We start from the raw sequence: 22,847 nt of genomic DNA on the forward strand, positions 1-22,847 counted from the left end.
TGACAACTAACATATAAAGATCAATTTATATTATTCAAGAATTGTGGAGAAGCATAAATAAAAGGGAAAACAAACCTTTGCAAACATATTTTGTAAATTATTAGATTGCTTAATCAGTTACTAAATAATTAGATTGCTTAATATATTCTATTCATAAAGTATATATGAAGATGCTCAATGATCCAGGTATAGTTGTCCCAAAGGTACTATTCAATGGCAATTGGACTTTCTTGCTTTTTTCCTTGAAAATGTTTAGCTTCTCATCTAAGAAGCTTCTTCAATTCTGAACCGTTTTCAAGGGGGGGAAAAAAAGTTCAAAGCATCTTTGGGATATTCATAAAGTAATTCTCTACATGTTAAAAATACCTAAATTTCAACATGCTAACTTAAATGTATAACATATGGAATAAAACATCTGTTGCTTGTTACTATTTTAATCAGAGTCTATGGGGTTTACTTTGATGTAGATAAAAAATGTAAAGGAGACCATAACTATTTTTCAGAAGATCTTATACGCACTTTAACAAAAGTATACTGTGCTAATTATAAATATTTAACATATAGAATGTTTTGGATTGAATTCGCAGAGCTCGCGGTCTGCCACCTGTACTACATTATAAAACATTATCAGAAAATAATTGTGCTAAGAGGTTAGCATTGTCCTAATGCTTCTATCAAGAACACATACCACTGATAGGGCTCGGTAGCTAACAAAGTGAGAAAGAGCCTGTGGCCTAGTGCTTAACATGCAGACAGCCCAGGTTCGAATCTCAGAAGGGTATGTCTGGCTGATGAAAACCAAATAAGGTTTGAAATAGCTATCCCAGTTCTCCCTTAATTCTTTGTTAGCAATTCAAATTTTGGAACATATATATATATGTTCAATCCATATATATGTTTTCTGAGGTTTTTGCGGGTGTTTGTATGTAGGTCTTTGGTCATTCGGGTTCTCTCACGCGTACTCAAGGAATACTTTTAAGTCTTCTTGTCCTGAAGCTCTTGTTGGACTCAATAGGGATTATTATCAGTTCCAGTTAATTTGGGGAGAATAAAGCATTGACAAAATGGTGGTTTTCTTAGATGAAAAAGATTTTATGGAATCATTTTAATCTGACTTGTAGCCTAAAATGTTCTAGGTTATGTTGATCAATTTCTACAGCCAAGAATTAAACAACATAAGAGATGTATTCAATCCATCAGCCCTTTTACTTCCACATAATATCACCAGAAGAATGTTATGCATCATACCATTGGACAAATTATGCTAATGACACCTGAATTTGTCTCTAAGAATTTAAAGAAACCTGTAAGTTTCCTAAAACAACTTTAGGAACTAAACAACTTTAACTGTTATTAAGGTTTAGAAGAACTTGACACACTTAAAATAAAACTGAGCTGGATGGAGATAGTTCCAGTTAATAGGAAGGATATCCATATGGATATTTAAATTGCTGTTGGAATGGTTGTGCTTCTTCTTGCAGCATTTAAGATTGTAATTCTTCAATTGATATAAAGCCTGCAAACAGATGTGGGAATAAAAGCATTCAGAAAATCCAGTTGGCTTACATGGTAGCATTATTACTGGATAGTCAGAATTCACATGATTCACTCACCAAATTATTTTAAAAAATCAAATCCTATTCTTCATGCTCATGTGTAAAATAAAGAGGGTTTAAAAGAGCATCACTGAAGGATGACATATGCATAGTAAATAGCAATCTAAAAATTTGGCAAATGTCAATTTTTGTTCTTAATTTTATTTTGGGAAAACATACATCTGAAAAAAAATTAAGCTTGAAAACATAGGAACACAAACCATTCAACTTACCTGAATGGTAGGTGTGGAGCGATTTTTTCGTGTTGTGGTAGTGGCCATAGTAGTGGTAGTTTCCATGACGGTGGTGGACATCTCTGGTGGCATAGAGGTTGTGGGAGCTGTCCCCAGAATAGATGGCACTTCACCAACCAGCCGAACGCTTCCATTGATTTTGATGTTGGGGTTGTTTTCTGCTGCCATGTTCAATACTTTCAAGCCATTGTAATAGAGACCGGAAAGCTGACCTTGGAAGAGACGCCCTCTATCTTTTCCTCCAATGGCTATTTGAGCCTGGGTGTTGAAGATCGTTAACTGTCGTCCTAAGTGAATGGGGGGGGGAGTGAACAATGTTATTGCCAGGAATATTCTTCCCCGTTTTTAAAAACCAAAATGTTTTATGTTATGTCCTGGTCGAATGAGTGGAAGATCAGAGCAAGTTTTCTGACATTGGTGGTGATGGCAATTGTGATGGCTGAGTGACTGGAATACTACAAAAAAAAAGGTCTTATTGTGTTACAAATTAGGATAAACCAGATCAAACAAATAACAAACCCAGATTTTCTTGGCCTTACTGTATTCCCATAAATGTAAACATATTTAGCAGAAGCCAAGATTCCAAATATCACCCAAGTGATGAACTCAAACCAATTTTAAGATCAAGCATTCTGCAGGTTTTTTTTACTGAGAATCTGGGAGAGTTCAGTTCAATGAAACAACTCCGTTTTTTGCACATTATGGAATTTAAGAAAATTGGATCCTTGCATGGACTGAACAGAGATTTAGTCCTGTCCTATGACTTGGAAAAAGATATAGCATTAAAAGATGGATAAATGTATGCTTCATGACTCCTTAAAACATAAAATAACTATTTCTGAATGAGGATATAATCTGCATTTAAATCGAGTTCAACTTTAAGACAATATAGGATTATCATTTCTGTAGAAGAAAAAGATATATCTTAAAATAAAATTAGTGTAAACAAATAATTCCATTCCTTGAGTACTTCACTTTCACAGTAAAACTCTATGCAACCATTACCACCTCACACTGAAGTTATGGAAATCAGACCCAGTACCCCTTCGCTGCAGAAAACTAAATCCAAGTAAGAAGGGTTCGTATAGCCTTCTCTTTAAAGTATCAGTTCCTAAACACAGGTTTATCTTTGAAAAGTAGCCTATGCTTTGACTAGCAAGCAATTTTATTGGATGGACATTTTGAAAAGAGAGAATATAGTGGTGAACCTGAACTCTGCTAGTATCTCAAAATGAACCGCCAGCAGGTTCTATAGTATCCATCCACCATTTTTTATAAAGATTGCTTTTTCTTCATCAGTATTAATATTGAGTCAGAAACCCAAATTTGACCTAGGACTGTTAACAACTAGACTAGATTGTACAGAAATCAGCAAAGTGAATCTTGAGATTTCAGAAATGAATTTCCCAATTCCTTAAAGGAAAGCAGAAAGAATTCAGTTCTAGTCAGAATGAACCCCACAAACAATTGCCAATTCTTCATTCTACGTACAAATCAAGGACATATTCATCCCATTAATTCAAAAAGACAATTCAAACTTTGACAAAACTTTTCCCTTTATCTTGTTCTTCCCTCATAATTTCAGGAAAATTAAAAGAAATTTTCAAGAACTACATTCCTTGTATATATGATTTATTTGCATTTAGCTTTCCAAATGACAGCTATAAATTTCATATGATAAATCCAATATGTAAGCTCACCTGGATTTAATCTTCATTCATATGTTTTGGAGTGTATTACATGTAAATGTCCATTGAATAAAGAACCATACAAGCCACATTTCAGAAAATAAAGTGGAATTAATATTATTTCATTCAGTCTACTTCTCCCAACATTTACACACACATGTCCATTCCCTCCCCTCCTCCCTTGCACACTTACCACTTTCTTTCTCTGTTCTATCCTGATAAATGCCAAATTCTACTGTGTCGTAAAGTAGAATCTAAACCCCATTACTGATTCCCTGTGATTAAAGTAGATCAGAATAGGAGGGGGAGCTCACCAATTTTGGTCGTCGTGGCAGGTCTCGAAGTCAAGTGGTGATGCGGTGTTGCATCATCTAATGGTGACAGGATGGGTCATAGGGAAGAGAATTGGGACAAGAGAAGAAATGTATCTGAAAGGAATTCCTATTCCCAAGGAGGATCCTAACTAACCAAGCAAAGTAGATGTTTATGGGAAATGCTGAGACTTTGAGGAAGCGGAACACACATCTTCATGTGCTCTCCACTACCGTAACAAGAAACAGATCTTCATTAAGCAAAGATGGACTAGTATACAAATGTAAAAACAGCAAATTAAAAGAAGAAGAAAAAATGAAAGGATTGATATACTCTGTCCTTGGAAAGCAATTAAACCTTATTTTTTTGAAATCTCTTCTACAATCTCTTTCCTCTCATGCCCTTTTCTCCTTATCATATGGATTCATTGCATGTAGCTTGGGAGTGGCATGTTGCATTTATCTGTTGTGTGAGAGAATACTAAATCTGGCTAGGCTCAATTATTTTATATAAAAATAATTGCTATAGTGATAATCTCACTTAGCCATTTTTAGGTTATAGAGATGATTGTGATAATAACACTATGTTCACTCCAATCTCTTTCAAGTAATGACATGATAGTATCAGCTATCACATGGAAACCTCTGATGGGCTCTCATTAAATTTGGACATACAATTCTATTCACAAGATCTTTTTTTTCAAAGTTACTATAATATTAATAATTGCATTTTTCTTTTCATTCTCATGCAGTGCTTATAATCTGGAAAATGACACTTGAGGTAGATACTTTGTTATCAGCCTCTGCCTTTTCCATAAGACAAAAAAAATGTATAGACTATGGCCACAAAATTACACATAGATTAGAACTTCTGAATGGGTAAGGACCTCAAAATATAGGAACTGGGGAAGATTTCCTAGCTTGGAAAGCTATAATAAGTAATTCAGATTTGCAGTTTGAAAGGGCTCAACCCGCCTTAATATTCTGAAAAAGCTCTTTTCTCAATTCCTTCAGACATTTATGGCTTTACACAATACAGTACAGAACCACCTTTCCCTAGTGTTCTTTTCTATCCCTTTCTTGGACTCCAGAAACAAAAGTTGCAGAGAGGCAATGAGAACGTATGACCAGATTCTATGGCCAACAGCCAGAAAATGGTCTTTTAAAAACTAACTCCTAGAAACTGGAATGCATAATTTACTCCAGTTTCCCCCCCCCCCCAAACTATTAATAATTGACCAAAGACTGCTATGAGACCCAACTGGTATTCTGATAATGACATCCTTCATGTCTAATGATACAAAGCAAAGTTAGTAAATTCCATTAAATACATACTTTTAATTTCTTTAACAATCCAAGGAGAACCAAAGATAAAAACAACAATAACAAACTACTATACCCACCCTTTGGAGATCACCAAAGGATGGATAGGGTATAATTGTCATATAGTATTTAGAGAAGAAATGGGCCTTGTTGAATATATTATGGAATACATGTCATTGATGAAATATATTTGTAGGGCTGTGGCATACTTAAGGGAGAGATGTGGTTTGGAAAAAAAACCATAGGTGTGCCTATAGCATCTGTTGTAAACACTTTCAAGTAGTTGTGTTTTTTCTTGGGGTTGTGCAGCTGCCTTTTGTATCTGCCACACAATCCCAGGAACAGATGTATTTAATTTAAGGAGTTTCCAACAGATCCTACATGTAAATCCAACATGTTCTGAGTCATGTTTCTTCCTCTGAAGAACTATAAATACTTCCCAGAGTGGCAGAAGTGGACAGTTTTTAAATGGAAAGAATTATGGAATGTCTTTGGAAATTGAAAGAGATACTGTATGTTAGGCCATTGAGTCCAATCCTTGCTTAATTCTGTAATTCAAATTACAGGATCCTTGACAACTATTCTGACTCTATTTAAACATGAAAGGGACCATCACCTTCCTAGTTAATACTTCCACTTTCAAATAACCTTGGCTGGTTTGTTTTGAGATAGAGTTGAATGTGTCAAGGACAGATTTTGCATCTTACTTTTCTTAATTAATTTCTTCTGTTTTTAATTGGTAGATACCCTTAGTATCAATCACTGTCTTTGACAATGCTTAGCTTTTCCAGAAAACTTAGAGCTAACCCCAGATTTAGTATATTCTCTCTCACGGCCCATGATCTTTGAAACAGAGGTTATGATTACTATTCTTGGAATGTTTTGGAAATCTCATACCTTGCTCTGTTTCCAGGTCTGGGGTTAGACTACTTGTGGAGCCCATCACATTTTTGTGTATTTTGTTTATTTGGCTCTATCCAGATGATCATGATTTTTAAATTATGTTCTTTAAATAGTGTAAGACCACCCAGAGTCTTTTTGGAGTTACTGCTGCAAAGTCCAATAAATTAATTTAATAATTGTTGAAATTAGTCTTCAGTTAATTTCCGTCTTAGGTATTTCAATCTTAGGTATTTCAGTCATGCTATGTTCATTAAGTTATTTCATAGATCTACTCTATATAAAACCAAACCAAATTTGCATTTAATCTCTTTGCTGTTTGTTTATGGCTGTTGTTGCATGTAAGACCCCAATCTAGTTCAAAACCATTATGAATGGGCAAGAGAGGTTTAGACATTTACTTCACTGTTGCTTTCCAAAATTTGTGTCCTCCAATAGGAGTGTAAAAAGGCTGTGAAACTCCATTGGTGCTAGTGTGTGAGGGAGAGCAACTGAACATGTGTAAGCAAATGAGAAAGCTTTATTTTATTTATTTGTTTTAGAAATATAACCATGCATATTGTTCCAACATCCTAGATACAATTACCTGAAACAGATGACCTATTTTTGTTTAAAAAAAGAAAATTCATGTCTTTTCTTCTTGAAGATTTTCTTCTTCTAGCGTAGCTGACAAGGCATGCAACATAGAGCACAGCTACATTTTATAACGAAACACTGACATTGAAAGTGTGTGTTTGCTAAAAGGACAATCACAGGTCTCTGGAGGATCTGCTTTTAACTAAAACCACTTGTATGAAACATTTTTACTTGATGATAAAGTGGAAAACAATGGGCAAAAAGAAAACAAAATGTTTAGAGGAAACATGCATAGTTGAAATATCAGGTCAGACCTTCATCTTTCCTAATGTGATGAATCTCATTCTTACAAAAGAAAAAGTTAGTAAACAGTTTTGCATATATTCTCTATTTCAAATGCATCCCTGTAGTACTGGGAGCTTATTGTGAGTGTGAGAATGCAAATTGTGTAGTATAGTTAATCCTCTGTTAACTATGGAAATTGGAACTCCATCACTAAGTAACAAGTTTTAAAGCATAAAATCATGTGACCATGCTGACTTATGATGGCAATTCTGATAGTAATTGTTAAATGCATTTTGTGTGGTCATTAAATTCGACATTGAGTGACTTCAACTTGTGATTTTGTCATTGGCTTTATTTGTCAGAAGCCCATAGTCAAGGTTGCTAATGCCAATTGTGCAACTGTGGAACTTTGTGACCAATGTCTCAAAGACACTTTTTCATGAGACAACTGGACTTTCTGTTTTTCTTTGATGACATTTCACTTTTCATCCAAGAAGTTTCTTCAGCTTGCGGATAGCTGGTCATTTGCATTCTTTTAGAGAGTCGCTGAAGCCACCTGGAGGTTTATCTGAGTCCTCATAGTCCTTTCAACCATTCCAAGAAGGCTCTACACCCATTTGCACTACTCAGGTGACCCTGACAACAAATTCCCCACCATCCAGTGAGAGCTGAAGAAGCTTCTTGGATGACAAGCAAAACATATTCAAAGAGAAAAAAGAAAGTCCAGTTGCCTCATGAAAAAGCACCTTCAACCTGGATGACTGAGAACTCCATAGACCTCTGTGACCAATGTATTTGCGTGCTGTTTGCCAAGTGCCCAAATCATGATCACATGATAGTGAGATGGTGTGACAGCTGCAATTTCAAGGATGAACCTTAAGTCTCCTGGCTCATTATAACTTCAAACATACAGTAGTGGCCAAAATTGTGGAAACCTTTTGGGAAAAGTGTATTTTTGAGGTTTAATGGCTAATAACACCACTTTTTTTTGGAGTAGTACCATAAAAGTATATATCAATGGAAAGATAATTTAATCAAGAATGTAATGCAACAAAGTTTGTTCAATTATCTGTACTGTATTCTATGAAAAGTTATAGTCAAATAACCAGAAAAAGGAAGCACAACTTGCTTAGGTTGATATTAAGTAGCTTTCCTTTATCTGATTGTAGCCAATGAGCATGAGTGTTTAGAGAGCCAATCAGGTGTCATCTTGTTTTGGCAATGAGCCAATCAGATCACAGTAGGATTCAGTTATTGATGTAATGTATTGAAGCTGAGAGGAGGACATTTGTCAGTGTGTTATGTGATCGCTATCGAGTTGGTTTTTTGTGTTCTTTCATTTAGTGAGCTTGTAAAATGTAATAAAATTAAAGTAATGGTGCAAAGAGTTGACTGGTTGCCCAGAAAGCGATGTAAAATAGTATTATTAAGTGAACAAGGCTACAGTTATAAAGAAATTAGAAGAAAAATTGGTGGAAACTTAACCAAAGGTGGCATTTTTACTGTACACTTTTCCCAAAAGGTTTCCACAATTTTGGCCACTACTGTAATTAAACAAGTGGTTGCTAAGTGAGGACCAGTTGTACATGTGAGGTTCTCCTTGCTCCATTTGTGGGGTTGATATGGTTTACATAAAAGACAAGCAGTGCTTGTCACTATTTCATCCAGTATAGGTATAATTTGTAACCCTTTAAATCAACTCAACTTGATTTTGAATTTAAAAATGTCTGTATAATCTGGTTTTCCCATTGACAAAACAGTAAAGGAAACCTAAAAAAGAACAAGAAAACTCTGGGCATCAGAATACCAATTGCATTGATCTGGTTCAGAATGTTGAATTTCGGAGTTAAGGCTACAAATCTTTATTCTGTCTAAAACTGTCAAAAATTGAATACTTGCAGTAGCAGCTGATGGATGAGGTCGATTTGTGCCATTTGCTTTCAAATCAGCCATCAACTGCCAATTTATTCTAAGTTGTGTGATATACTACACCTTCCACCACAACATGTATGCTTGAATATATTTATATTTATTTTCTCATTCTCATTTTTTCAGTTTGAAAATGAATGACAGTATGCAACCCTCTGCCACATTTGGGTGCTGCTGTCAACATACTGAGCACTGAGCAGTCTTTAAATAACTATTTTATTGCTACCCAGAGTTCATAATGATTATTTGTTCTGGCTTCACTCCTGAAACAGGAATGGGTAGCAGCAAATCTCTGAGTCTTTATACACTGCCTTTTAATGTTTCCTATTCTACAAAGAAAAGGAAAACATGAAACAGCAAGCATGTCTGGTATTTTAGAGTAGCTGAATTTAGCATAGCTCTTTGGGCATATATTATGCATGCAGTAGCCCCAGCCTCACTTTACAGTTCAGAAATTGGTGCTTCTTTTCCATGCATCATCAAATGAAAACATGTGATTTCTCCCTCTATTTCTTTCTCTCATGACACACAGACATAGGATAGCAGTGGGCAGAAATACTAGAATACTGTGGGTGTTTGTATAAAGACTATGTCCTTGCTCCAATCTGGCACCCTTTGGATGTGCTGGGCATGCAATAATCAGAATTTCCAGTTAGCATTTCCAGTTGTTATGGTACTTGGGAATTCTAGAATTACAATCCCCAGCTACTCACAAGATGGTAGAATGGAGAAGACCTATGTATAATGAAACGTTATGTATCATAATAATAGTAATACAAATACTGGATTGTTTTTAAACACTTGAAAGTCCAAATACATTTTAATTTCCTTTTTGTTTATCAGCTAAGATGCAGTTATAAATAGATAACTGCCAACTACACAAGAGAATTAAAGTTAATTCCAATTTTTGATTTTATACAAATAAAATTTGTGAAGTTAATTGATTGACAGAGCACATCTTATTTGCATGTTTATTAAATGGAACATATTCCTAAGTAAATGTGAGTACAAATAATGCATTACTGAATTAACAGATTTTTTTGGATAAAAATTTACAGGAATAATCCATTTAAATTGTAAATTCTTGTTAAATATCATTTTGTTCTCTTTACTTCTTTCTTCCCTATAACAGAGGAACAGCTTTCGCATTTCTTGCAAACATGCTTTTAATTCCACCCCCACAATTCCATCACTTAAAAAAAAATCACTTAAGAATTTCATTATGTACTTAAGTGCCATTAATTTTGCTGGGACTCAAGGACACCTAACTTTCTTGGAATGGCATCCATTGTGTTAATTGTAAATTATTCTACTATAGGTCCATTACATCTGGCAGATAGCTACTCTCAGTGCTCTCTCTTTGACAGAGCAATCCATCTGTCTTGGCAGCCATCAATTTATCATGTTCCATTTTGATAGCTATCTATCCTCTCACTCATCATCTTTATGAGGTTGTCTGACATAAGACTTTCTTGATGCATTAAGAAATAAATGAATGACTGCATGGGCTGGCAAAGTGTAGATGAGAGAATAAATGACAGGTTGGTTTGGTTTTCCCCACTCTGTAGTTTATCACTTGTCCAAATGACATCAAATCAAAATACCATGTTTTAAAAACTCTAACAGTATAGAAAATGATAGTATATCCCATTCTATGATAAACTAGATAGAGGGGCTGTCGTGTGCCAAAAAACAGTTTGGAAGGAGTATGCTTTGGACTTTACCCAAGCATGTGACCTCTCTGCTTATATGGCATGTATTTTTTTCAGCCTTTTATATGAACTTGAAAAAAGATGAGGCAGCTTTAATGAATGGAATTAAAAAGCCCATTCTTAATGCAATGCTTATGGAAGCCTAAAAGCAGATGTATGATTGCCTTGATGCTGTGCTTTTTTCTGCATAAAGTCAAAGCAGATCTTATGAATTATTTTTTTTTTTAGTACAGCCCTACTGAATAGTACAAAATGATTTATGACAGTAAATAATCTATATCAATGCCCATCTTACTCCCATGCATACTAAAAATGTTTGAGATCTCTGGTTTTCTTTAGATTGTGCTTCTCTTGTGTGATTGTCTTTTAACAAAGCAACATCATCAACTTATCTTCACCATCATCATCACCACCATCACCACTGACAATGGCAAAAACATCAATTCCAGAACTCTTAAGACAGTAGACATGTAATTATCTTTCAGCATGCTTATCTCAGGCTTAGGAAATAAAGAAACAAAAAAGCAAACAAAAAAGTAAAACTATAGAGAGGGGGAAAAAACTACAAAACAACAGCAGATTTTCAGGCAAATGAGCTTCATCACAGCATTGGTCATGCACTGGTTTAACAAAAGCAAAGTCACTGTTGTCTTTAGTGTTAAAGGGACTTTATCTTTTTGAGATTAGCAAGAAAAAATTATCCACTTTTTAGAGTAAATATGTTTTCATTTTAAAAATCTATTCTCATAAACACAGATCACATTAATGAGTAAACAATCACTGTTTACTATTCTGCCACCTGAATTATAAAACATAGTGCTAGCAGAATGGTTTAAGTCATTTGTATACCCATCAAACTAAATACAATTTAGCAACCAAATGTGACTATTTACCCTGGAGGTTATTAACTCCCTGGTTAAGGTGTTCAGCTAGAAACTGGGACACGATGAGTTCTAGTCCGGCTTAGATACAAAGTCAGTTGGGTAACCTTGGGCCAGTCACTTTCTTTCAGCCCTAGGAAGGAGGCAATGGCAAACCATTTTTGAAAAACCTTGCCAAGAAATCAACAAGAACTTGTCCTTGCAGTCTCCAAGAATCAGACTTGATTGAACAGAAGAATATAGGACAGTCTTGTTTTCAGTTTAGGATTGAAAGTAGCATTTATAATTATGCTCTAATCTAAGTTTCTCACCCAGGCCAACTGGTGGTATGTTTTTGATTTTCCTATGGTCTTAACTAGCAATACCATTCATGTTTGGTAATCTATCAGCAATTTAAAATTTCCTAAAATGGGACAAATTTGTTTAGGGACACAATCTGAACAGTTTGAAATGCATTCACAATGATTCAGTCTATTCCTCTTTATTTGTTTTGGTAAATTTCTTTAAACCATTTATCCTCTGCCATGGTTCCTTTATTTTTCCTTATCTTTCTCTTATTTTTGCATTTAAAGGGCTGCTGCTCCTTTAACACATTTTATCATCTTTCTCATATTTAGAGATTAATATATACAATATGTATGTATTGTTATTTTTATGCTTAGACAACCATTAAAAAAGTTAACTTATCAGCAGGGAAATAAACAACATGTTTACTCAATGTATGCTCATGAAATCAAAAGCAAATCTGAAATTAAAATCTGAAAACAAATCTGAAATTCAAAACAAATTCTTAAAAACCCCATCTGGTTGCCACCCAATTCTTTTTTTCTAGCAGAGACACTTTAAAAATGTAAGCAAAAGTTGATCCAGGATTTCCTAAATTATAAAACTGGATCTGATATGTTCTATTTTATATCATACCCAAGCTGGGGAAAAAGAATCAGCTTTCTAACATAGCATGTGATACTTAAACAAAATTTTCCTTTAACAAAATAAGAATATCTTATTCAAAAGAGCCAGATTCAAAAAGGCTGATGACAGAAACTATGTGAATTATGAAATATGTGAAGTTCATCTTCAGGGATCTCCAACCTTGGCAACTTTGAGACTTGTGGATTTTAATTCCCAGAATTCCTCAGCCAGCCATACTGGCAGAGGAAATCTGGGAAGTGAAGTCCACAAGTTTTAAAGTTGCCAAGTTTGGAGACCCCCGTTTAACTGATTGGTACGATTATCTGGAGGTCATTTGTCAACATGAGAACATTGCAAAATGTCAGGGACAACTTTCAGTATGGTAACCTATAAACAAATGTATATAGAGGTAAAAATATCTGTGTACAAAAATTATCTATTGACAGACTCTGTTGGTTGAAAGCACTATTAAGTTAACTGAAATGGGATAGTTGGACTTAAAAATGGTTAACTTCCCCTAGAATACTCTTATTATAAACTGTGTTTATTTTAATGAGGTTTGAACTATCTCCCACGAGAAATATTTCCAATCACCTTTCACTGGGAAATGAGCAGCTGTAGAATTCTCATTAAACCATTGTAATATATTTGTGACCATGTATAAATTGCTTCTTCTGAGGACTATATATTACTTTGGGAAATCAATGGATTTGTGAACTGTTAAACAGAAAAGAAGCATACTTGTCCTACATTTCTAAAATACTTATATAAACTATATAAATAGTTTCAATCCAAAATGTCCACATGGAAAATGATACTCCATAAATATACATATAGATGTATATTTTTTGCAGATGGATTCATCTTGGTGTTTAGATTAAGATATGCATCAAAAGCTCCAGTCCATACAACTTTATTCGGAAGAAATCAGTTGAGTTCAATGAGACTTACCCCTAATAAGTATAAGATATGTGTAGAGTACAACTAAAGATGAGAATAACTAGTCTTAAAATACAAATCTATTTACCTGTGGCTACACGACTAGCATTCTCATTAATGCATCAATACAAAAAATGCATCCGCAGACCCATTCTGTTAATCCAAAGAGGAATCTGTCATTGCCTCATGCAGCAAAATTCCATGGCATGATTTTCTATATTATGTAGAACATTATTTCTCAACTTTGACAACTTTAACATGGCTGGCTAGAGAATTCTGGGAACTGAAATTCATACATTTTAAAGTTGCAAAATTGAAAAACACAATATTAGAGCAAGGTGGATTCTGAAAAATATCCCCCATTTTCTCACTTTTCCCTATAGAGCGTATATGAACATTTAAATGCGATCCCCTGGGATCCAAGGTTTGGACAAATAAATACCCATTTCATTCGTTTCATTAAAATGAAGAGGGAGTCATAACTGTAATGGGATATCTGAAAATTATGTTTGAATAATTAGGTTTCTAAACAGGTTTAAGAGAACTTTGATGATACATAATAGATGTAGATTATATATATTATTTAAAAATAGTTCATGCAGTCTTGTATAGTCATAATACATGTTGTTTCATTTTCCTTTTGGTTTTTTTTAAATGGTGTCTTAGCTTTTGCTTTTTTCTTTGCTTTTTTTATAGTAAACATTGAATTTCGTCCCTTTAACTTGGTTTTAATAGCAATGTATTATAGCATGATTTATCAACATATGGCAGGTGGAAGTTGACAAAAATTATAATGAAAATTAAAAGTCATTTATGCAGCAGGCGATTCAAGTTTAAGAAACATTTATTTGCAGGCTTTAAAAATGAGGGTTTAGAATCAAATGGATTTAAAATGAAAGTTTTAACAATGGTTACCTTTTTCCTGCAGCCATTCCTCTACGGGTCGGTTATATTTGAAGGGGATTTTCTGTTTTACCAATTGGAACGCAGTATCAGTGTTTCCTTTAAAGTTTAAAAAACAGCTTAAAAACAATCTGAAAAGTCAATGAAATTGTTAAAAAATAAAACATCCTAAGTTACTTTGATTTATTCATTTATTTATGAAGGAATTTAAACAAACATGAAGATATGTAGTTAGTCCTCTTTTAAAATGGTAGAGAATAGCACACTCTCATTTCTTGGGATTCTAGAAGAACTTTCCCATGTTCCAAGCATGTCTGTTATGAAGAGTTACCTTTAACACGGAAATCCTTTCAATCTAGCATATCAGTTTTAGGAATCATGCTGGCTCACTTTTCTGCACCTTCATATGCTTTTACATGATACAAGTAGGAATCTGGAATTGTAAGAATGCCCAATTCACTGCCCTCTTCTTGCATTCATAGGAAATGTTTCATGGAGCTAACATAAGTTACAGAATCATAGAATCAAGGGATTGGAGGGACTTGGAGATCTTTGAGTCCGATCTCCTGCCCAATTTTTCTAAGCAACTTTTCTAAACAAATGTCTAGGCAGGCTGTTCTATTCCTTTAAAAAAATCAGGAAATGCCTTCTTATTTTGAGTTCTTTCTGTAAGATCCTCATCAGTGATTCTTGTCCTACACTCAGGCATCATGGGTAATAAATCCACACCGTCTTCCTTTTGACAGGCCTTCAAATATTGGAAGATATCTATAATCCCTCCATTCAGCTTTCTCTTCAGTAGGGTAAACATTCTCCATTCCTTTAACTGTTTTTCATAGGATTAGCCTGCAATACCTTCGCTCGCTATTATTTGTTGTCACAACATTCTTCTTCTATTGAAATGCAAGACTGCACTACTAGTTCTTTTGGCAACTGAAGAAAACTGCTGGCTCAGACTGAAGCTATGGTCTGCTAGGATGTCCAGATTTTTTTTCCACACCTTCTACTGAATCAGGTAATACCTATCCTGACCTGTATAGTTGTTGTTTTCTTTTTCCAGATAAGTGTAGAACCCTACACTATATTAAACTGCATATTTTTTTTAATATAGTCCTATAGTCATATCTTCAAGATCCTTCTGAATTCTGTGCCTGTTTTTTCTGGTGTTAGCAATTCCTCACAACTCCTATCTCTCTCCAAGCTTTATGTTTACCTGCCAATCAGAAAAAGTATCTTTATTATCTTCTCATCCAAGCCATGCCATTCCCTTGGTCTACTAAGTCTCTTTGTAAAATAATACAATTTGACTATCACAATCTATTTTAAACAACTCTTACTGGCTTCTAGTAGTACCTTGTTCCTTTCTAAATGTTTGCAAATTCCACTGCTTGATGATCTTTCTAGGATTTTCCCAGGTATTAACGTCAAACTGATTGGTCTGTAGTTTTCTGATTCTTTTTACTGTTTTCCCTTTTTTAAAGACTATAACAACATCAGTTCTTCTCCAGTTTTCTGGTGCTTCCCATATACTACAGGACATTTCAAAGATTACAATCAAAAATATATTGCTTTGTAACAGACCTCTTCAACTTTATGCCCTTCAGATATGTTGGGAACAATACACTCAGAATTCTCTCAAATGAATTGATATTGTAACCTCCAGAATCTCAACATGAATACTAAAATCTCCAGATAAAATAGGACTACCATTCTCAGAATGGAATTATAGTCCAGTGGATCTAGTGAGTTGTACCTTTGATGAAAGGTAATATGCACCTATACAGTTTCCAGCTTCCCATCACAAACTAGTATAGCTAAGAAACAAAACCTTCATTTTGCTGGGCTCAGATCTCTATCTCAGATCTCTATCTCAAATCTCTATCTCAGTGTTTAATGTTTTGTTTTTGCATGTTTATGCAGTGAAAAATATTATGATATGTGCTGAATGTATAACTTTATAGCAGGGTATATTAGAAGGTGTAGTAGTATTGCTGAAGATGATTGTAACAGCAGAGATGTTTAACTGATGTGACTTATTTTTCTCTATGCTTTCCTATATAAAATAGCTTGTTTTCAGAAGGCTGTGCATAGTATGGCTAGTTAAAGCTTTAGCTTTTCCAAAAACAAACAGGTCTCTATATCTTCCCTCACCCACCCCTTAATTGATCATGTCCTCTACAGTTTAGCTTAGGAATGCTGTATCTCCCCTTTAGAATTGCTTTGCCAAGACCAGACACATGGAAGGTCAGCTAGGATGAATAGGCTGGTTCTATCTCACATAAATTATATGTGATAGCTATTAGGCAAGAAATACAAACAACACATACAACATAGCCCAACATCTCTAGAAAGGAGGATAGATAGATATAAACCAAGGACAATATCTTAATTGAAATGTCCTTGGCAATTATTCAAATGTTTCAGGTTCATTCAAACTGCTGACAAGTTGTATCACTGAGCCATCTCTTGGTGCTGTGTTATTTATATCTCCTATATTTTGTAAAAGTATAAAATATGACAAATGCTCTAGGTATTTTGAGCCTCAGTATATACCTATTCAGGAAAAACATTTTACACTAGCTGCAACAATCTGGGGAATTCTCTACAGCTCCCTTTCATGAAGATGAAGGCCTCCCAGCTATCGAGAGGATATGAAATTATGTACTGTATTTACAGTCCTTTATTGAACATTGTCATGTCTTTTTAATTGCCTTGTATATAGATATTTTTCTATGTATTTTTTGCTTTGCTGTCAAAGTCATTCTGAAGCTGTGCTTAATACATTCTTCAATTTTTTCTCTTAGTTTTCTGCTTCCACATTCACCTTTAGCAAAACCAAAAGGTTTGGGAGTACCAGTGAAATACTTGCTGAATATGAGCAAGCGATGTGATGCAACATTTCAAATGGGTAATGAGAACCTGTATTACATTAATAAAACGGGTCTAGCTTATACGAGGTAACAGTTCCAATTATACTGTGGCTGGTTAGACTGCACTTCAAATACAGCATCTGAACGTTGAACTTAAAAGTGACACAGAGAAGTTCAAGCAGGTTCAAAGGATTTCTACTCGTATAATAAGGGTTTTAGAAACTTCATCCTAAGATAAATGGTTAAATAATTGGACATACTGTATTTAGTCTGCAAAGAAGGAGACTATGGGGAGATATAAGAGTTGTTTACAGATATCTAAAAAGACATCATGTGCATGACAGAGTGCTCCTGTTCTTTGTTGAATCCAAGGGCAGGACAAGAGCAGACTAGTTACAATCAAAAGGAAGGAAATTGGGGCTGAATATTAGGAAGGATTTCCTGGTGGTAAGAGCTATCAAGCAAAAGAACACTGATTAGAACAGAGGTGAATTACCTCTTCTTGGAAGCTTTCATATTGACGCTGAAGGGTCATCTGTCAAGGATGGTTTAGTATGAACAAGAGCTTTAAGAACACGACCAATAAGAGCTCTTCCAGCTCATACATTCTATTATTCTATAAAACAAAGAAGAAGATGGCATCCCTCCGTGTAAAGAAGCCAATTGCTGCAACTAAACTTGCTGTATTTGTTAACCTCTATTACTTTGGATGGTTGTTTTATTCTGGCTAACTATTGGGTGGTCCTGCAAATCCTAAGATTAACTATAACTTAGAAATCCGTGATAAAAAACAAGCTACTAGAAGATGAAGAAAGAAAGTCCTGAATGGAAAGAAATATAACAGAACAATGAACAAGTAATGTACAATCATATTAACATTACTTAGATTTAATTAAATTAAACTTTGCACAGCAAGCAATATGTCTTCTTCAAATCCAGGAAATGAATTGCTAATCTCTACCATCTCTTTCAAAATGTTGATTTTAAATTTAAGTTTATATCTTTATTATAATAGTCATTTTATTTATACACAGCAAGATAGGGGGGAAACTGAAGGACCTCTGGAAATTCAACAAACTTTAAATTGTAACATTAGAATCTTTTCATATTCCTTTTTATTTATTTATTTTTTCATTTATGTCAACCATTCACAAAACTGTAAAAACATGTGCATGAGAATGTATTCATCTTTATATTTCATGGACAAGAGTGGATTAAAGGACATGTTGCTTACAATTACACACATGCAATATAAAGTGAAAAAAGGACTATAATTACAAAATTACAAAAATCAAATTCATCAAACTATATTGTTTTTAGGAGGCAGCTTAGATTAAAATAACATAGACCTGATCAGGAACCAATAATGTTTTTACTTTACACAAAACAATATAATTATAATTTATAAATTCATTGGATAGTTAACCTGGAAACTTAAGAAAAAGAAATTCATAATACTGGCCCAAAAATTCCATGAACAACACTAAAAATAAGCATTCAGTTATTTATATTTTATATTTCATAATCTGATTCTTAGCAGAGAAAAGATAAATGCTACACTTTTCATTTTTTACTTTTGCAACCTATGGCCAAAGATACTATTAGTGGCTTTTTCCATTTGGTAATGCAAATTTGAGCATTGTAATTGCTTATTTTCAAAATCTTATTGTATCTGCTTATATTATCAGTGCAAAATTACAGAAAAATAGAAATAATAAAAAAGAAAGAATCACTCAAGAGGATTTTTTTTGGAAAATCACTTTGACAACTTTAATGCTTCTAAAAAAGGAAGTTACACATATATAACTATGCATTGTGTGTGAGAGAAAAAATCCTAACCAAATGGCATTTTATAAGGATAAACAATAAGTGTTACTTCCTTTCTTCCATTCTATAAAACTACACAAAAGAAACAGAGCTTACACACACACACACACACACACACACACACACATTTCCTGGTTAATTTAAATATGTAAGTTTGCCTTATGGTTCTTACTGATGTGTTGCTTCATTTATCTCATTAAATATTTCACAAACAAGATAGACTTCATTATACAAACAACAAATTGCTTTTTTCCTAATTTTTCCCTTAAAATTCAGGCAAATTTCCATCCAAATAAAAGTTGTTCCATTAAATCCATTCCTAAAACAAAAAAGAATTTCTAAACAACAAAAATAAAAGAGCAGTTTGGATAATGTCAAATTTTCCCCTTGATGGACATATGCACAATGATGAAATAGTAAAGCAAAGCAGAGTAGCATAAAGATTCCAATGACATGTTTGCTTTCAGGTCAACTATTAAGACAATCTGACAAGTTGTGAAATCCTTGAAATATTAATAAGAAAACTGAAGGAAAAAATAAATTCTCCTAAGGAAGGTAGTACAATATGTTTTAAAGAGACCTTAACTGTTTAATCAGTTATGTACAATAAGATTATATTGTACATAAATAATGAGGGCCATAACTTCAAAAAGAGATTAAATGTATTAAAGAATAACAAGGATTATCAATGACTATTACTCTTAAAGAGTAAATAAATTAATTAATAAAAGCCATGTTTGCTAACAATTAACCAGTATATTACCTTGGCAGGAACTAAAATTTGTTCTCTCTCAATGGCAGAGCTATCTTATAGGCCAAAGAGTTTGAAACCAGTATTTTCCCAAATAAAAATGTATCTTAAGAAATACAGAGCCCTCCAGAATAGCTGGCTGCCAAGAGCAAACTTAACTCCTTTTCATCATGTCCTGGGTTCTAGAATAATTTGTTGTAGCTTTATGTCCTATTTCTATGGCATGAGTTGGAATCACTGATATTGATATTCTGTATAACACTTCTGTTGTCAGCATCGCAATCTTTCATGCTTATATTCACAAACATTCAAGGAAAAAACCCCAAAACTATTATTTTAACTTATATTTGAAATATAATGGATGGCAAAGCTGGCATATGAACCAGACTTTGTAACTCAGATCTAGTGTTTGTATTACTGCAATATGAATACAAAAACATACAGTATTAAAGGCAGCTGCAGGAAAGTCTTCTTTTTTAGAAAAAGAGAGGACTGAAATGTAGAATGTCTAAAAGATTGTTCATTTGTAAAGGTTTGCAAGCATCAGAAGATTAGATGGGCATCGCAAGATCACACAGGCAGTGACAAAACGCAGTTTCATTGCTCTATTGCTGAGTGGTGTTAATTAATTTTCAGGAGTTCTACTGACTGTTGTTGGGTTTTCAGGCCTAATTCAAGGAGCTGTTCACTATCTATAAAGTCCTAAATGTCTTGGGTCCTCATGACCTCTATCTTTTCTGAGTCTAATCAGCCTGCCTTACATGATCTTACCTTGAGGAGTCCTGGGAAATCTGGATAATAGGAGCTTAGATGATTATCTTTGTTGTGGCAGCCCCTTCATTATGAAACAATCTGGCCCCTGAACTCACACTATTTCTCACTTTATCCTTTAAAGGAATGGCAAAAACAGTCCTCTTCCATAGAGCACTTAGTGACAAATTCTTTCATTCCAAATAGCAGAACGTTAGGAATTTTATCTTTTTTTTTTAACCTGCTTCTATCACTATATTAGTTTTCTTCACATAAAGAATCTGATGAAGCACATCAATTTATAAAGGGCTCTTCAGTGCTTTTTAACACAGTCACCTTAATAGAAGTGGGTTTCTGAATGGTGTGGCTTCTTATTCATTCATTGTACATCATCATGATTTGGCCCACGCTTACCCGTTGGTTCTGGAACATTATTTGCAGGTTTACTGTGATAATACTAAAAAGTTGCTTCATACAGGAAAATTGAAGCACCAAATTATAGGCCTTTGCAACATTTTTGTTCCAACTTTTTCACTACCAATTAGGATAACCTACTTGTACTTCAGTTTTCCAACTGAAAAAAAAAAGTCATTAAGGAACTTGAACAGGAAACTATTTTCCAATTTGTTTCAGCTCTATAGCATTTGTCCTTTTTCTCAGTGTATTTCCTACTTGAAAAAAGTTATGTAACTGGCTATTCTGGCTCTGCTTTTCTTTTCTGTACTTTCATTTCCTCTACTGTAGAATGACCTTGACCTCCTTTTCCCTCCCCGTCTGATCCTGACATTTCCTTTAAGTCTTTTCTTTGTTTTTTATTCTTCCCATTGTGATGCTTTATTGTCAAGAGCTAGACTTCACATTAAAGCTACTCCAATACACAGGCTTGGATCAAAGGTAACATGGGCACAAAAAATATGATGATTAGGAGACAAAATCAGCAAACGAGATATAGCAGTAGAAGGAGAAAAAGTCAACTAAAGTTAGACCTGTTCTTATCAAGTCGACTCATCCTTAATTTTTTTTACTTGGTCTGAGGAACAGTAAGTAGTAAATAGTAAAACAGTAAATATCTTCTTTGTAGTTTCCTTTTCTTTTCTAAGCCTTTCCTCCTCTAGGTTTTGTAACAATATATACACCAGATTTTGACAGTTCATCTCATCATAATGCTTAAAGATAATTACTAACTTTGAATAATGACTTTAATGAAACTTTATATTTAGATTAGAATGCTGCTTTCAAAGAGCTGAAAAGTACAAAAAAAACCCAAGTACACCTAGAATACTGCAACCAATTTTGGTCACCATACTACAAAAAAGATGTTGAGACCTTGGAAAAAGTTCAGAGAACAGCAACTAAAATGATCAAAGGCCTGGAAACTAAAAAATATGAAGAATAGCTGCAGGACTTGGGTTTGGCTAGTCTAAAGAAAAGAAAAAACAGGGGCAACATGATAGCAGTATTCCAGTATTTGAGGGGCTGCCACAAAGAAGAGGGCATCAAACTATTCTCCAAAGCACCAGAGGGCAGAACAAGAAACAATGGTTGGAAACTGACCAAAGAGAGAAGCAACCTAGAATTATGGAGAAAGTTCCTAACAGTGAGGTCAATTAACCAGTGGAACAGCTTGCCTTCAGAAATCATGGGTGCTCCATCACTGGAGATTTTTAAGAACAGACTAGACAGTCACTTGTCTGAAATGGTATAAGTATAGGTTCTCCTGCTCGAGCAGGGGGCTGGACTAGAAGACCTCCAAAGTCCCTTCCAGCTCCATTCCATTCTACAAAAGCCCATGATTTGGTTTTTGACCTCACACTTAGTTTGTGAGTTAGATGATGACAAAGCATTAATAAATTGAACAAATATCTGAAGTCTAATTTCAAATATCTGAAGGCAAATTTCTCTGGACTATGTTCAAACTAACCATCATATGACACTAATTCATACTATTTACTATTTTCACCATTCAGACATTTTAGACATGTGTCTGAAAAGGAGCTCAAAGGACAAAGAGTAATTCTCAGACACAACAGCCTTTAAAAATCAGCTCCTGCCAATAAATGGATTCAAAAATGCATAAAATAAATGTAGATTAAAAATATGCTTGTTAGGGGAAAATATTCACAAACCATTAAATTAGAAAAAAATCACTTGCAAAATATCTGTCACAACAATTATCTATTACAATCACATTTATTAATTATTGCAATAGTATTTATGTTGGAGAAATGCATATTAAAATATGTATAAATGTTCATTAACACATTTTACAAATTGTTTAGAAATGGGAGTTATGTATACTAATTTATTTTTACCATTGAATGATGGTCTCTCCCTGATTATATTTATTCTTATGTTCCATCTTTTCTGCTCAATATAGTATAAACTATACAGTTCTTCCCATTCTTTATTTTATCTTCATAACAATTAATGAGGTTGAGTGG

General features: G+C 34.1%; 1 protein-coding gene across 1 annotated transcript in view; it reads right to left on the reverse strand.

Moving 5' to 3' along the window:
- NRXN3 (neurexin 3) overlaps positions 1-22,847 on the reverse strand; it is a gene marked incomplete at its 5' end in the record, with an annotated part of 310,284 nt that overhangs the window by 113,914 nt on the left and 173,523 nt on the right. Inside the window, 3 exons of the mRNA XM_029283337.1 lie at positions 1,829-2,136; positions 3,852-3,908; positions 14,221-14,307. Coding sequence (XP_029139170.1) covers positions 1,829-2,136; positions 3,852-3,908; positions 14,221-14,307 — 452 coding nt within the window. The remainder of the gene's footprint in view (positions 1-1,828; positions 2,137-3,851; positions 3,909-14,220; positions 14,308-22,847) is intronic.

This window comes from Protobothrops mucrosquamatus, unplaced genomic scaffold (assembly GCF_001527695.2).
Source record: "Protobothrops mucrosquamatus isolate PMUCROS unplaced genomic scaffold, P.Mucros_1.0 scaffold57, whole genome shotgun sequence".
Taxonomy (NCBI): Eukaryota; Metazoa; Chordata; class Lepidosauria; order Squamata; family Viperidae; genus Protobothrops; species Protobothrops mucrosquamatus.